Raw genomic sequence first — 16,477 nt, 5'->3', positions numbered from 1 at the left:
TGTTCCCAAGGTTTTTCCTCTTTCCAAGCCTCACTGGACAAGGCTCGGAACAAATTCCAGTGGAAGGGACCAGCTCCGAGACCAGAGGAACCACCCAGCACTGGGACAGAATTCCCTGGATCCCTGGAAGTGTCCAAGGCCAGCTTGGAGCAACCTGGGATAGTGGAAGGTGTCTCGTGGAAGGGCTGGGAACGGGAGCAGCTTTGAGGTCACCCCAACCCAAACCATTCCATCATTCCATGAAAGCCTCACCACAGGCACATTCCCATGGGATCAGCTCCCCCTGGAGTTATTCCCACCCCTTCCCGAGCAGGCTCCGGTGACGGAAGCGCTGCCACCGCCAACGTGCCAGACATCCGAGTGCCACCGGCACGGGCGCCGCTCCCGTCACGCTTCCCGCTTTCCCGAGGGGTGACATCTGTTCCCGAGTGCCAGACGGAGCTCGGCAGGGTCTAGCAGGAATTCCTGCTTTTTCAGGGAATACACGGAGAGACCGCGAGGATTTGGATGGAAAAGGAGGAAAAATCGGGGTGGATTGGGATGATTTAAGGGCCTTCCCAACCCGAGCTGTTCCACGATCCTAAAATCCATTCACGCCACGATTCCCTCCCTCCATTCCCAGCTCCGGCCTCATTCCCAAGCCCGGATTCGCCGTGCTCACCCCTCCTTTGGGAAAATTCCTCCTTCCCAATCCCCGCTCCGCTCTTCCCAAGCTTTCAAACCGCTCCGGGGAGGATTTGGGCTTTTTTTTTTTGGCCTTGGTCGTTTTTCCTTTATGGAAAACGCTCTTCCAGCAGCACCGAAAGGCTCCGGCAGCTCCGCCTGGAATCCGTCAGCGATTCCACCCGAGGCAGAATCCAATGGGGACAAAAGGGAGGAATTTGGCACTGAAATTCCATCCCATGCTGTTGGTCGTGCTGGAAACTGGGCTATTTTTGGGAAGTGGGGATGTTCAGTGGGAATAAAGAACCGGCAGCACGGAACAGGTTCAAAGGGAGCCTGGACAAAGGCATGGAAAATCTGCCTTTTCCAAGCTTTTGTGTGGCCTGAAATCCCGGAGTCGAGGCCAGCAGGGGGAATTCGGGAGGATGATCCCATCCTTGCCCTTTTCCCCATGGGAATCTGGGATCCTGAACGAGATGGAGCCATGGAATATTCTGGGAGCAGCAGGAAGATCCCAAAAAACCCAGTCCTGCCTTTCTGGAGATTTCTGGGAATGGCCGGGAGGTGACACAGGGATATTTGGGAAGCTCTGAGCTCCATCCCCAGGTCTGGAATGTCCCAGGACATGGAACAGGAGAGCTCATCCTGGGAATGTGGTGTCTGGCTGAGCTGGGGCAGGAAATCCAGTGGGAAAATGGGATCTTCCCTCTGGAATGTCCTGGCGTGGCTGCTGGATTGGGGGTGACACTGGGACACCCAGTCCATGGATCCAGTCCTTGGATCCATCTCTCCTTCATTTTTCCCTAAATGAGGAGGGGACCCTATGGAAAAGTCACATCCAAGGAATTGCCGCAAGTAGGGAATGCCATGGGATAACCACATCCAAGGAATTGTGAAGGTCAGGGAGCGCCATGGGAAACCACATCCAAGGAATTGCCTAAAATAGGGAATACTATGGGAAAAACCACATCCAAGGAATTGCCTAAAATAGGGAATACTAGGGGATAACCACATCCAAGGAATTGCCAAGTGGAAAGGACACTGGGAATCCACATCCAAGGAATTGCCAAAGGTAGGGAATACTATGGAAACCACATCCAAGGGCAGGGAATGCAACAGAAAACCACATCCAAGGAATGGCCAAAGACAGGGAATGCTATGGAAAACCGCATCCAAGGAACGGCCAAGTGGAAGGGACACTATGGCAAACCGCATCCCAGGAATTCCATGTTCATTCCCACCCAGCATTCCAGGCCTGGAGCAGCTCCCCGTGGAAGCAGCTGAGGCACAGCCATGGGATCATTCCCGATTCATCCCTCGGTTTTCCAGCTGTTCCGGGGAGGAGCGGCTGAGTCACCTCGTGTGTCACCTCGGCAGCTGCTCCGCTCCCAGGTCCCTGGAGCTGTTCCCTGGATCTGGGCAGGATTCCCTGGAAAAAGGAGCTCCGAGCTAGCACGGAATGGGGGAGGCACCGCTGGAGGTGACTTTGTCCAACCCCCAGGAATGTTCCTCAGGGATGCGTCCGGCTGGGTCGGGAATATCTCCAGGGAAGGAGACCCCACAGCATCCACAGCACGGAAGTTCTTCCCATGGAAAAATCATGGAATGCTCTGGGTGGGAAGGGACCTCAAATCCCATCCCAATCCCACCCCATTCCATGGCAGGGACACCTTCCACGATCCCAATGTCCGGCCTTTCCTTGGCCACTGCCAGCGATCCAGGGGCAGCCCCAGCTGCTCTGGGCACCCTGGGCCAGGGCCTGCCCACCCTCCCAGCCAGCAATTCCCAATTCCCAATCTCCCATCCAGCCCTGCCCTCTGGCACTGGGAAGCCATTCCCTGCCTCCTGGCCCTCCAGGCCTTGGCCCCAGTCCCTCTGCAGCTCTCCTGGAGCTCCTGAAGGTCCTGGAAGGTCACAGTTGGGTCATCCCAGATTTTTCCCTTCTCCAGGCTGGACAATCCCAATTTTCCCAGCCTTGGATCCTCCTGGTTCCTCCTCTGGACTCGCTCCAACAATTCCCTGTCCAGTCCCTTCCTCATCTTCCCATCCTTCCAGGATCTGCTCCAGGAGCTCCACGTCCCTCTTGTCCTGAGGATCCCAAACCTGGACCCAGCATTCCCGGTGAGCAGAGGGGCAGAATCCCTCCCTGTCCTGCTGGGAATGCTCTTCCCAATCCATCCCAGGATCCCGAACATGGATCCAGCACTCCCTGTCCTGCTGGGAATGCTCTTCCCAATCCATCCCAGGATCCCGAACATGGATCCAGCACTCCCTGTCCTGCTGGGAATGCTCTTCCCAATCCATCCCAGGATCCTGAACATGGATCCAGCACTTCCCATCCTGCTGGGAATGCTCTTCCCAATCCATCCCAGGATCCCACCGGCTTCAGGGACAAAGTTTTCCACCAGATCCTTCTCTGCAGAGCCGCTCCCAGCGGATCCTTTGGAATTCCAGTGGAATTGGTGTGTGCAGGGAAGGTTTTTCCTGAATTCCGGGGCTGTTGTTGTCTCCTCCTGCCCAAATCCTTCCACGATCCCGGCTGCCGTGGCCAAATTCCTACAGAACCTCGGGAAAGGAAGAAATTCCTCCCAGGAATTCCAATGAAGCCTCTCCCCAGAGCAGGATCTGTTTATTCCCAGCATGGATGCACCGGAGCTGAGCTTTGTTTACTTTTTATGGAATTCTGGGATCTGCCTGGGAATCTCCAAAGGGAAAGAAAAGCCTCCTGGAATGCTGGGGGCTGGATCAGGTGTGGAATTTAGGGGTTGGGCTCCATCCCCGCAGCAGCTGGAGCCTGGAGACACTGGAATTCCCAAGGGAACGCGTCCTCCTGAGAGATTCCCAAAGGATCCCAAAAGATCCCTAAAAGGGAGCAGCTATGGAACATCCAGCTCCGGGATGGAATTCCCAGAGCAGCTGTGGCCGCCCCTGGATCCCTGGAAGTGTCCAAGGCCAGGTTGGAGACATCTGGGATGGGGATGGGAATGGGAAGGGATTAAGGTCTCCAAACCATTCCAGGATTCCCACCCAAACCATTCCAGGATTCCATGATTCACCCCTGCATCTCGATCCCTGTGTCCCAGGAAGGCACAGGATGTCCAAACCTTCTGCTTCCTGGTGAGCCTGGAATTTTGGGAGCTGCTCCAGGCTCTCAGGAGGGATGGGAGAAGTGGGAATATCCTCTGGGAAAAGACCTCTCTGTCCCAAATCTCCTCACATTCCCAGGAATTTTCAACCCCAAATAACCAAACCAACTCATCCCTTCGGTGTTTTCCATGGAATTTGGGCTCTCTGCTCCCCTCGAACCCCACCCGGAGCAGTGGGAGACTCCCGCGCTTCCCATGGGACATCGCCGGGATCAAATTCCGGAGCTCAGGAATAAAGAGCTGGAATCCAAACGGAGCCACCAGTAAGGACCAGTAAGGACCAACTCCCAGCAACCGGAATGACTCCCCTGGAATGGGAATGACGCTCCTGGTGTAGCCTGGCAACCCCCGGTGCCATTCCCATGGAATTAATCTCCAAGGAAAACACAAAGCCTCACCATGAAAGCTCCCGGGCCCGTTGCCATAACAGCCCAAATCCCTGGATAACCTCATTCTGCGCATTCATCAGCGATGGATAACGAGGGGCCCCATCCCGAGCCCATCCCGCTGCTCCCGGCGCTGCTTCCCAATCCCGGGATGGGGAGCAGATCCCACAAACAGCCCCGGGCTGGGAGGGTGCAGATCCAGGAGTGGGAAGTGGGAGGGAATCCACATCCTGTGGTTATCCGGGGCTGGGAATTTCTGTCCTGCTGTGTCCAGGGATGGGAATCTCTTCCTGCGGTATCCAGGGATAGGAATGTCCATCCTCTGGCACCTGGGATGGGAATCTCCATCTTTTGGGTGTCCAGGGATGGGAATGTCCATCCTCTGGAGCCCTGGGCTGGGAATCTCTTCCTGCGGTGTCCAGGGATGGGAATGTCCATCTTTTGGGTGTCCAGGGTTGGGAATGTCCATCCTCTGGAGCCCAGGGATGGGAATCTCCATCTTTTGGGTATCCAGGGTTGGGAATCTCCATCTTCTGGGTGTCCAGGGATGGGAATGTCCATCCTCTGGAGCCCTGGGCTGGGAATCTCTTTCTGCGGTATCCAGGGATGGGAATGTCCATCCTCTGGCACCTGGGATGGGAATCTCCATCTATTGGGTGTCGAGGGATGGGAATGTCCATTCCCAGGGATGGGAATCTCCATCTTTTGGGTATCCAGGCATGGGAATCTCCATCCTCTGGCACCTGAGATCCACCCAGGATTCCCAGAGCAGCTGGGGCTGCCTCAGGATCCCTGGAAGTGCCCAAGGCCAGGCTGGAGCACCCTGGGATCGTGGGAGCTGTCCCTGCCCATGGAATGAGGCTGGAATTAGGGAATCTTCAAGGTCCCTTCCCACCCAAACCATTCCAGGATCCCATCCCGGATGGCGCTTTAACAGCAGGACGCTTCCCAGCCCTCCCCACATTCCCGATGGTCCTGGAGGGGTCACGAATCCCTCCCATCCCTCCCAAACCAGCGGCTCCACCCTCTGGCATTCTCTCTGGGAGCCATGGCAGCTCCGCAGCCTCCGGAGTGTTTTTAACTCCCGCTGCTGGAGCAGATGGCGCTGGCAGAAATCTTGGAAGTCTGACAAGGATCATCTTCCCTCCCCTTCCCCCCACTCCTTCCCGTTTTCCTCCAAATATTCCTCCCATCCCACTTCTTTTCCAGCCAGGCGGGGGTTAACCACCTTTATCCCGGGATTTTTCCCCCCCTGCCGCCGCCCCATCCCTGCACACGGAATCTTTTTGATCTTTTCTCCCCGGGAATCTGCAGCCGGCACACGCAAATGCCAGGGAGCGTTTCTTCCCAAAAAAAACCCCATCCGAGTGCTGCTTTTCCATCTCCTTCCTCGCCCGTGCAGGGATTTTTCGCATGGAATCAAGTGACTGCGCAGCTCCCGGCCGTGGGTGTGGAATGACAGCTCAAGGACTTCTAATTCCAACCCCATTCCCACCCAATTCCTCCCTCTCCGCCTCTTTGCCATCCCCGTTTTCCTGGAATTCCACGGGAATGGCTTCTTCCAGGAGCTGCTTTGGGTCCCCTCCGTCCCAGGGCTTGTCCCATGGTGGGGATGGATCTGGAGCTCCTGGATGGGATTTTTTCCCTGGATTTTTTTGTCGGAAGCTGCAGCCAGTCCTGCTCGGAGCAGGGAATCTCCCACTGGGATTGGAGCTCTCCTGAGGCAGACTCAAGGAATGGTTTTAATCCCTTTTTTCCAGAGGTGGGATTTGGCTGCATGGGCTGGGAATTTCTGGGAAGGTCAGGGATAACCTGGATGTACTGGGAATTCTCATGGGGGTACGAGCACTGAATTCCCAAATTATTGAAGGTTGGGGAAGAATTCCAAGGTCACTGAGTCCAAGCTGGGCCTGATCCCAGCCCTGAGAGCCACATCCCAGAATTCCTCGGACACCTCCAGGGATGGTGACTCCAAACCTCCCTGGGCACTTCCAAGGCCTGAGTGCCCTTTCCATGGGGAAATTCCCAGACCTGCCCCTGCCCCGGCGCAGCCCGAGGCCGTTCCCTCTTTTCCCGGCCTCATTCCCACAGCAGATCCCGATCCCCGCTGCCTCCGGGCAGGAGCTGTGCAGAGCCACGAGGCTGTTCCCGATCCCTGCCCGGCTCCCAGCAAAGCTCCCGCGGCCCCGATCCCGGGCCAGATCCCGCTTTTCCCGGCCTCTCCCTGCACGGATCCCTGGCAGCCCCTGCCCAGCCCGGGGGGGCTCGCGGGCCCTTCCCGAGGCACTGCCGGCATTCCGTGGGCAAGGATTCCCGAATTCCAGGATCCTGGGGTGGTTTGGCTGGGAAGGACCTCAAAGCCCATCCAATTCCAACCTCTGGACACCTCCCACTGTGCCAGGCTGCTCCAGCCCCAATGTCCAGCCTGGCCTTGGCCACTGCCAGCGATCCAGGGGCAGCCCCAGCTGCTCTGGGCACCCTGGGCCAGGGCCTGCCCACCCTCCCAGCCAGCAATTCCCAATTCCCAATCTCCCATCCAGCCCTGCCCTCTGGCACTGGGAAGCCATTCCCTGCCTCCTGGCCCTCCAGGCCTTGGCCCCAGTCCCTCTGCAGCTCTCCTGGAGCCCCTTTAGGCCCTGCAAGGGGCTCTCAGCTCTCCCTGGATCCTTCCCTTCTCTAGGGGAACATTCCCAGCTCTCCCAGCCTGGCTCCAGCCCTTGGACAATTCCATGAACGCATTCCCAGAGTCCCAGGTCCCTTTCCACACCATTCCCGGCTCTTTGCGGCTGCTCCAGCCCTTGGACAGCTCCTTTTCCAAAGCTTTTTCCCCAACAGTCTCACCCAGAAGCCCCACACACGCTTTGGGAATCCCCTGGATTCTCCTCATTCCAACGCCACTTCCAAGACCAAAATATGGGATAAACCCGGATAAAAGTCCCGGTTCCCCTCTGGCCACCGCAGGTTTGCGATGCCGGGATGGGATTTCTCCATGTCCACACATGGATCCATCCTCCACATCCCACACCATTTATCCCGTTTTATCCCAGCTCCTCCAGAGCCTTGGGAACGTCTTTCCCATGGAATTCCGGCGGAGGAGCAGCTGCACCAATGCAATCCCTGAAACCCCCGATTTTCCTTTATTTTTTAGGATCAAGGACCCCACCACCACCAGGTTTGGGTTTGGTGGCACCGAAACCCTTCTGAGACGGGGCCAAGAACTTCCCACAGCTGAGTTTGGGTCTGGTGGCACCAGAAACCTTTGGGAGAAGGTCAAGGACCCACCACAGGGGGTTTTAGGATTTGGGAGCACCAAAAACCTTCTGGGACAGGGTCAAGGAGCAACCACAGCTGATTTTGGGATTGGTGGCACCAGAAACATTTTGGGACAAGGTCAAGGACCCACCAGAGACGGATTTTGGGATTGGTGGCAACAGAAACCTTCGGGAGAAGGTCAAGGACACCTCACAGCAGCTTTTGGGCTTGGTGACACCATAAACCTTCGGGAGAAGGTCAGGGATGCACCACAGATGGATTTGGGGTTGGTGGCACCATGAACCTTCTGGGACAGAATCAAGGACCTCCAACTGCAGCTTTTTGGCTTTGTGGCACCAGAAACCTTTGGGACAAAGTCAAGGACCCACCAGAGATGGTTTTAGGTTTGGTGGCACCACAAATCTTTAGGAACAAAATCCAGGACATCCCACAGCCAGGCTTGGATTTGGTGGCACCATAAATCTTTAGGGACAGAACCAAGGACCCACCACAGCCAGGTTTGGGGTTGGTGGCACCAAAACCTTCTGGAATGGGGACGAGGACTTCCCACAGCTGAGTTTGGGTTTGGTGGCACCATAAATCCTTAGGAACAAGGTCCAGGACCCACCGGAGACATTTTTTGGGCTTGGTGACACCATAAACCTTCGGGAGAAGGTCAAGGATGCACCACAGGTGGATTTGGGGCTGGTGGCACCAAAAACCTTCTGGGACAGAGTCAAGGAGCAACCACAGCTGATTTTGGGTTTGGACACTCCGTAAATATTTTGGGATAAGCTCAAGGACCCACCAGAGATGGTTTTGGGTTTGGTGGCCCCATAAATCTCTAGGGACATCGGTAAGGATCCACCACAGCCGGTTCTGGATTTGGAGACTCCATAAAGATTTTGGGATAAGCTCAAGGATCCCCCACATCCAGGTGCCTCCTCCAGACCTTGTCCCGCTCCTCCTAAGCCCCAACTCCGGCGTTCCCAGTTCCAGAGGTGCCATTCCTGCTGGGAATGCCCAGTGCCAACCCTGGGAGTGGCAGAGCTCCCCCTTGCCCTTGGCAGAGCCAATCTGGGAATTCCTGGAATTCTCTCCCAAAATCGTCTCCTGGAATTTTCCAGTCCCACCTTCTGCTCCGAGCAGGACCAGGCATCCCTCCAAGCCGGAATTCCATGGAACATCCCAAACTCCCAGAGCTGGAGCGAGCACCCAGGAAGGGCCGAGCCTTTCCTGCCCACTCCACATCCCACAGGGACCCTCCCTCCTCATTCCCAAGGGATTCTCCCGGGCTTTTTCCTCACCTACAGACTTGGTCCGTGGAATTCCCTTCCGCAGGGACACGTGGGGCTTCTCCGTTCCCGCCAGGACCCCGGAATGCGCCGCCATTCCCTGGCGCTCAAACAGGGACTGGAAGGGAAAAACAGGGAATTCCCAGTCTGGATTTGGCCGGAAGGACCCGGCACTTCCCACCCGAACTTCCAACCTCAGGAAAACAGGGAGCTCTTCCCACTGGGATGGACCCTCCTCGCCTCCACCTTCCTGCTGCCCCATCCAGCGGAATTCCAAACCTTGGGATAATTCCCTCGCTTCCATCCCGTCTCCCTGTCTGCTCCAGGCGGGAATCTGCTGAGGATGATTCCGGGAGCTCCTGTCCCACTTTTCCCGGAGCTGCTTCCCACCCGCAGCATTCCTGGCCCAATCCCGAGCCCCCTCCTCCTCCTCCTCCTCCCTCCACGCTTCCCCTTGGAGGCGGCGCTCGGATTCCGGCAGAATTCCAGGCCCGCATCCAGCTCGGCTCTCCAGGCTCCTCCAGAGCTGCTCTTCCAGCCTTTCCTGGGAAATCCCTGTGGATTCCCAGACCGGGAAGGGGATCCCGGGGAGCTGAGGGAGCGCTGAGCCCCCCGCTGTGGATCCGGCTCTCCCAGGCTCCACATTCCCGGGAATTCCACTCCTGAACCAGCTCCCCTTGGCACCATGATCCCTCCCATCCTTCTCCTTCTGTTCCCAGAAATCCCACTCTCCATTCCTGGGAATGCCGCTCTGCATTCCCTCCCATCTCTCTCCAAGTGCTCCCATCCCTCGTCTTCCATTCCCGGGATCTCCATGCCCATTCCTGGGAATGCCACTCCCCAGCCAGCACCTCAACCCCTCCCATCCCTCTCCCATTCCACTCCATGGCCACATTCCCACCGGGATTCCCTCTGGCTCACACTGATCTCCTCAGTGAGATCCTCTGGATCCCTCCCATCCCTCTCCATGTGCTCCCATCCCTCTCCTGCCATTCCTGGGAATCCCACTTGGCTCCACGATTCCTCCCATCCCTCTCCGGATCTCTCCCATCCGTCTCCTTTCATTTCCTGCCCCCCATTCCCGGTGGGAATTCCCGCTGCTCACGCTGATCTCCACAGGGGAGATTCTCCGGCTCTCTCCCCCATTCCCATCCCATTCCCATCCCATTCCCATCCCATTCCCAGTGGGAACTCCCGCTGCTCACGCTGATCTCTGCAGGGGTGATTCCCCAGCTCTCTCCCCTATTCCCATCCCATTCCCATCCCATTCCCGGTGGGAATTCCCGCTGCTCACGCTGATCTCCGCAGGGGAGATTCTCCGTCTCTCTCCCCCATTCCCACCCCATTCCCATCCCATTCCCAGTGGGAATTCCTGCTGCTCATGCTGATCTCCGCAGGGGTGATTCCCCAGCTCTCTCCCCCATTCCCACCCCATTCCCATCCCATTCCCATCCCATTCCCGGTGGGAATTCCCGCTGCTCACGCTGATCTCCGCAGGGGTGATTCCCCAGCTCTCTCCCCCATTCCCACCCCATTCCCATCCCATTCCCATCCCATTCCCGGTGGGAATTCCCGCTGCTCACGCTGATCTCCGCAGGGGTGATTCTCCGGCTCGTTGGTCGCTGTTTCACCGTGGCCGCTCTGGAATCGGCCTCCACCAGCTCCGCCCTCAGCGCCGGCTCGGCGGCCGCCAGGATCTCATCCAGCTTCTCTGGAATCCAAGGAAAACCGCGCAGGGGTCAGCCCAGCCCGCTGGGATCGCTCCCCTCCGGAGAAGGGAGGGATAATTCCCACAGGGATGCGAGGCCGCTCCCCCCCAGTGGTTTTCCATGGATTTGGGGGGGCTGATCCCACTCAGCCGGGGAATTCCATGGCCGCTGTCCCACCCCTGGATGCGCCACATTCCAAGGAATTCTCTGACACTGACCAGTGAATTTATCCCAGACTTTGGATATTGGAGATGAGCTGAGTCCCTCCAAGATCCAGGGAATCCCAGGACATGGAGATGTCCGTGGGATCCACGAGGCTCCGGCACATCCAGCATTTATTTGAGATAAACTGGGATATTCCCAGCCTGAGTGGACTCGGATCCCTGAATGATCCCAACTTTCCATGGCTGGGGCAGGATCCGGTGCCCACAGACATTGGGAATATCGGCAGAGCCACCACGGCCATGTCCGAGCTCAGGGAATGGGAATGGGACTTGAATTCCCTGCTCCAGGATCCATCCCGGCACATTTATCCCTCGGGAACACCGAGCCGTGCCCGGGATGTGTCCCAATGGATCCATTCCAGGTGGGAATTCCAGCTGGAATCCTGAACCTCAGGATATGGGAAAGGGCAGGAGGTGGAGATGGTCTCATTCCCATGGATCCCTCCTATGGAATTCCCACCTGGAATGGGCAGCTTGGGGCTGTTGGCTCCGTGTCACCTCCACCTGATGGTGCTTCCCAAATCCAGGTGGATCCGTATCCCAAATTCCTGTCCTGGCAATGGCCCTGGGAGAGGGACCGGGAAGCTCCACCTGTCTCCAGGTGGGAATTGCAGCCCTGGGATTCTCCCAGGGATCTCAGCACGGACACTGGCGCCAGGCTGGTCCTTGGACCTTCCATGGAATTGTGGGACATGGAATCGTGGAATGGTTTGGGTGGGAAGGGACCTTAAATCTCATCCAATCCCACCCCATTCCAGGGACACCTTCCACAATCCCAGATTTCTCCAGCCCGGCCTTGGGCACTCCCAGGGATCCAGGGGCGGCCACAGCTGCTCTGGGAATTCCAGCCCAGCCAGGAATTCCTTCCCAATGTCCCTGTGTGTCCCCTTCTGGATCTGCCCAATCCAGGGAAGGCTTGGGAAGGTCCCTCAGGGTGTTCCCACAGTAATTCCCACTCGGATTCTTCCCTGTTCTATCCCCACTGGATCCCACCTTCTGTGCTGGAAGAGCTGATCCCACATTCCCAGCTCCTTGGGGAGCAGGGAACGGGAACCACCAGGACAGAAAATCCGGGATCCTATCGCTGGCAAAAATCATGGAATGGTTTGGGTGGGAAGGGACCTTAAACCCCATCCAGATCCAACCCTTCCACCGAAAACTTCCCGGTTTTTCCGTGTCCCTCATGCGACATTCCAGGCACATCCTGAGGGTGGGAACAGCAAGATAACCCACATGGATTCACCAGGAATAGTGGGATAAACTTCCTGGATTTTCCAGGAAAGGCTTTGGCCATTTGGGATAAAGCCGGGCACCGTCATTCCTGAGGATCCCGCACAGGACATTCCCATGGGGAAAATCCGGAGCCGGGACCTGGGAATTTTGGGAAAAAGGCGCATCCTGCCCGTGCAGAATCCCACAGGGCCATCCCAATTCCCGGCTCCACAATTCCAGGAATTCCAATTCCAAGCATTCCAATTCCTGCTGGAGGGGCTCCAGGACACCTGAACCGATCCCAAATCCCCAAATTCCGGCTGAATTCCCTGGGACACTGCAGGAACATCGACCCTCGGGATGCTGGGATTTCCCCCCCAGTTTGGATCCTGCTGGATCCCGGGGGGAGCTGGTGGGAAAGGGAGGAATCCCGGGAATTTCGGTTTCACTCACCCCCTTTCCTTCTCCGCATGGAGGCTTGGAATTAGAAACAAAAGGAAACATCAACGGCATGGAACAATTCCCGCTCCCATTCCCGGCTCCGGCCTGGCTCTTCCCACAATTCCCGGCCTCTGGCATGCGGGATCCGGCCCGGGATGTGGGATTTGTACCGGGATTCGGGATTTATCCCAGCTCCAGGCTGGGAGCTCCACTGGAATCATCCTTCACCCCCCTCATGGATCCAGGGAAGCCGGGAGCGGGATTGGCTGGAATTCCATCCCAAGCCATGGAAAAGCTGCTGAAAAGCTCCCAGAGCGATTCCCCGTATCCAAGGCCCAGGATTTTGGGATAGGAGGGCTCCCTGAGCATCCTGCTGGGAATCTGCTGTTCCGAGGGCATTGGAATGGCAAGGCAAAGGTCGGGAAGGGCATGGGGGATGTTCTGGATCCATGGAAAACGGGGCGGGAAGCAGCCGGCAGAGCTCCTTTTGGGAATGCCCCTCTCCTTGCCGGTTCCTTGGGAAGGAGAGCAGCTCCAGGCCAAATCCCGGGAATGCCGATCCACAGGGAAGCTCCCCCTCCACAGGAAAACCCGGAGGGAAGGATGGGAAGAGGGAGGATCCCCCGTTTTCCCTGGAATGGCTCCAGCCCATTCCTCGGTCCATGGGACTGAGCGCTACAATTCCCAGAGAAAATCCCAGGAACTGTGGGATCAGAGCCTCCAGATCCTTCTCCCGGGATCGCTGCTCCCAGTCCCTCTCCAGGTAAACTGGGAATTGCTGGGAGGGTGGACGGAGGAATCCGAGGATGTGGGATGGGGAAAAAGTGGGAAAAAGGAGCTCTGCTCCAGATAATTCCCACCAAAACCAGCGCCTTTGGATTGGGAATAACGGTCTGGAAGTGCAGGGTGGGAATCATGGCAGAGGCTCAGGATAAAATAAATCCCTGCTGATCCAGTCTTGGAATGTTGGGATCTGTCCCGATCCCGCAGGGTCTGGCTCCGAGGAGGAGGGCAGGGAGCAAAAGAAGGCTGGGAAAACAGGGAATGGCATGGAAAACCAAGGAGGGTATGGAAAACCAGAAGGAATGGAAAACTGGGGAGGGCTTGGAAAAACATGGAAAACATGGAAAAACAGGGGGAGGGCGTGGAAAACCAGGACGAGCCTGGAGAACTGTGGAGAGCATGGAAAACCAGAGGGAATGGAAAACCAGGATGAGCATGGAAAACCAAGGAGGGCATGGAAAAACCAGGGAGAACACGGAAAACAGGGAGCGCTTGGAAAAACCAGGGAGGGCATGGAATACAGGAAGAACATGGAAAAATATGGAAAACATGGAAAAATATGGAAGACACGGAAAAACAGGGGAAATGTGGAAAACCAGGAAGAACGTAGAAAACAGGGTGAGCTTGGAAAACCAGGATGAGCATGGAAAACCAAGGAGGGCATGGAAAACCAGGGAGAACGTGGAAAAATATGGAAAACATGGAAAACTATGGAGAACATGGAAAACCACGGAGAGCATAGGAAAACAGGGAGAGTTTGGAAAACCACTGAGAGCTTGGAAAACCAAGGGGGGATGGAAAAGCAGGAAAAATGTGGAAAACCAGGGAAAACATGGAAAAGCAGGGGGAATGCGGGATCCTGCCGGGGCTCCAGGGTGCCACGGCCACACCGCCACATTCCCACATGGAAAATCCCAAATTCCCATGGAAGCCGGGGCAGGAGGCAGCACCAATGGCCTCGGAGCCAGTCCTGTTGCCAGGGATGCTCCCAAGTTTTCCTGGGAATTGGGATCCCTCCATGGCCACGTGGCCGCTCTGGTGACATCCGGGGACAAAGTGCCACCGGATCCGGGAAGGGAAGGGGAGGGATCAGCTCCCACCCCCACCCTGCTGAGAGATCCTGGGGCTGTCCCAGGTGGCCACGAGGGCTGGGAAAAGCCGGGAATTCTGGCAGTGGGAAGCAGGGAATGGTGGGAGTGGAGAGGATTTCAGGGAATCCGGGAATGTGGAGCGGGATGGAGAAGCAGCAGGAAACGAGGGAGTGGCAGCAGGATGGGGGGGATGGAGCAATCTTGGAGCTCTCCTGGAGCTCACCTGGAGATCCCCTGGAATTCTCCTGGAGCTCACCTGGAGATCCCCTGGAATTCTCCTGGAGCTCTCCTGGAGCTCTCCTGGAGATCCCCTGGAATTCTCCCGGAGCTGTCCCAGAGCTCTCCCAGAATTCTCCTGGAGCTCACCTGGAGATTCCCTGGAATTCTCCTGGAGCTCTCCCAGAGCTCACCTGGAATTCTCCCAGAGCTCTCCTGGAGTTATCCTGGAGACCTCCCAGAGCTCAGCTGGATCTATCCCAGAGCTCTCCCAGAGATCTCTTGGAATTCTCCCAGAGCTCTCCTGGAGCTCTCCTGGCAGGGTTTGGGATCTGCCCGGAGAGGGGAAATAAAAACCTGGGACTGCCGGGTGTGGGAAAGGAGGGAGAGGAGCGGGATGAGGAGCGGGATGAGGAGTGGGATGAGGAGCAGGATAAGGAAAAGGGTGAGGAAGGTGAGGAGCAGGGGGACGAGCGGGTGGGAAAAGGGGTGAGGAGCAGGGAAAGGAGCAGGGAGAGGAGTGGGAAAAGGAGAGGAGAGAGGAAGGTGAGGAGCAGGGAAAGGAGCAGGAGAAGAAAGGTCCAGGAACAGGGAGAGGAGCAGGAGCAGGACAAGGAGTGGGGAGAGGAGAGGAGAGAGGAAGAAGAGGAGCAGGGAGAGGAGCAGGATCAGGGAGGTGAGGAGAGGAGCAGGAGCAGGGAAAGGAGTGAGGAAGGTGAGGAGAGGAGCAGGGAAAGGATCAGGAGTAGGGAGAGGAGCAGGGAAAGGAGCAGGGAAGAGAAGAGGAGAGAGGAAGAAGAGGAGCAGGGAGAGGAGCAGGGAAGGGAGAGGAGCAGGGAGAGGAGCAGGATCAGGGAAAGCATCAGGGAGGAGCAGGGAAAGGAGTGAGGAAGGTGAGGAGAGGAGCAGGGAGAGGATCAGGAGTAGGGAGAGGAACAGGGAGAATAACAGGGAGAGGAGCAGGGAAAGGAGGAGGGAGAGGAGTGGGAAGAGGAGAGGAGAGAGGAAGAAGAGGAACAGGGAGAGGAGCAGGGAGAGGAGCAGGGAGAGGAGCAGGAGCAGGGAAAGGCTCAGGGAGAAGAGCAGGGAAGGGAGTGAAGAAGGTGAGGAGAGGAGCAGGGAGAGGATCAAGAGTGGGGAGAGGAGCAGGGAAAGGAGCAGGGAAAGGAGTGGGAAGAGGAGAGGAGAGAGGAAGAAGAGGAGCAGGGAAAGGAGGAGGAACAGGGAAATGAGCAGGGAGAGGAGTGAGGAAGGTGAGGAGAGGAGCAGGGAGAGGAGCAGGGAAGGGAGCATGAGAAGAGAGGAGCAGGAGCGGGGAGAGGAGTGAGGAAGGCCGGGAGAGGAGCAGGGAGAGGAGCAGGAGTAGGGAGAGGAGCAGGGAGAGGAGCAGGGAAAGAAGCAGGGAAAGGAGTGGGAAGAGGAGAGGAGAGAGGAAGACGAGGAGCAGGGAAAGGAGCAGGGAGAGGAGCAGGGAAGGGAGCGTGAGAAGAGAGGAGCAGGAGCAGGGAGAGGAGTGAGGAAGGCCGGGAGAGGAGCAGGGAGAGGATGAGGAGCAGGGAGAGGAGAAGGGAGAGGAGCAGCAACAGGGAGCAGAGCTGGAGCAGAGAGAGGGTCGGGAAAAGGAGCAGGAGCAGGGAAAGGATCTGGGAATGGAGCAGGGAAAGGAGCAGAAACAGGGAATGAATCTGGGAAAAGAGCAGGGAATGGAGCAGGGAATGGAGCAGGGAAAGGAGCAGGGAAAGGAGCAGGGAATGGAGCAGGGAAAGGAGGAGAAACAGGGAATGAATCTGGGAAAGGCGCAGGGAATGGAGCAGGGAAAGGAGCAGGGAAAGGAGCAGAAACAGGGAATGAATCAGGGAAAGGAGCAGGGAATGAATCAGGGAAAGGAGCAGGGAAAGGAGCAGGGAATGGAGCAGGGAAAGGAGCAGGGAATGGAGCAGGGAAAGGAGCAGGGAATGGAGCAGGGAAAGGAGGAGAAACAGGGAATGAATCTGGGAAAGGAGCAGGGAAAGGAGCAGGGAAAGGAGCAGGGAAAGGAGCAGGGAATGGAGCAGGGAAA

General features: G+C 57.1%; 1 protein-coding gene across 4 annotated transcripts in view; it reads right to left on the bottom strand.

Moving 5' to 3' along the window:
* The window catches only part of SHANK3 (SH3 and multiple ankyrin repeat domains 3), a 184,831-nt gene that overhangs the window by 21,649 nt on the left and 146,705 nt on the right, over nt 1–16,477 (bottom strand). For all 4 annotated transcript variants that reach the window (XR_014226343.1, XM_082280130.1, XM_082280129.1 and 1 more), the window contains exons 20-21: nt 10,326–10,453; nt 8,755–8,860 (exon numbers count right to left, since the gene is read on the bottom strand). Coding sequence is in view for 3 of the 4 variants with exons in the window: in XM_082280130.1 (XP_082136256.1) it covers nt 8,755–8,860; nt 10,326–10,453 (234 nt within the window). In the remaining variant the exon portion in view is untranslated. The remainder of the gene's footprint in view (nt 1–8,754; nt 8,861–10,325; nt 10,454–16,477) is intronic.

The sequence above is a fragment of the Coloeus monedula genome, assembly GCF_965178545.1.
Source record: "Coloeus monedula genome assembly, chromosome: 4".
Taxonomy (NCBI): Eukaryota; Metazoa; Chordata; class Aves; order Passeriformes; family Corvidae; genus Coloeus; species Coloeus monedula.
This window is presented reverse-complemented; position numbering and strand designations above follow the sequence as displayed.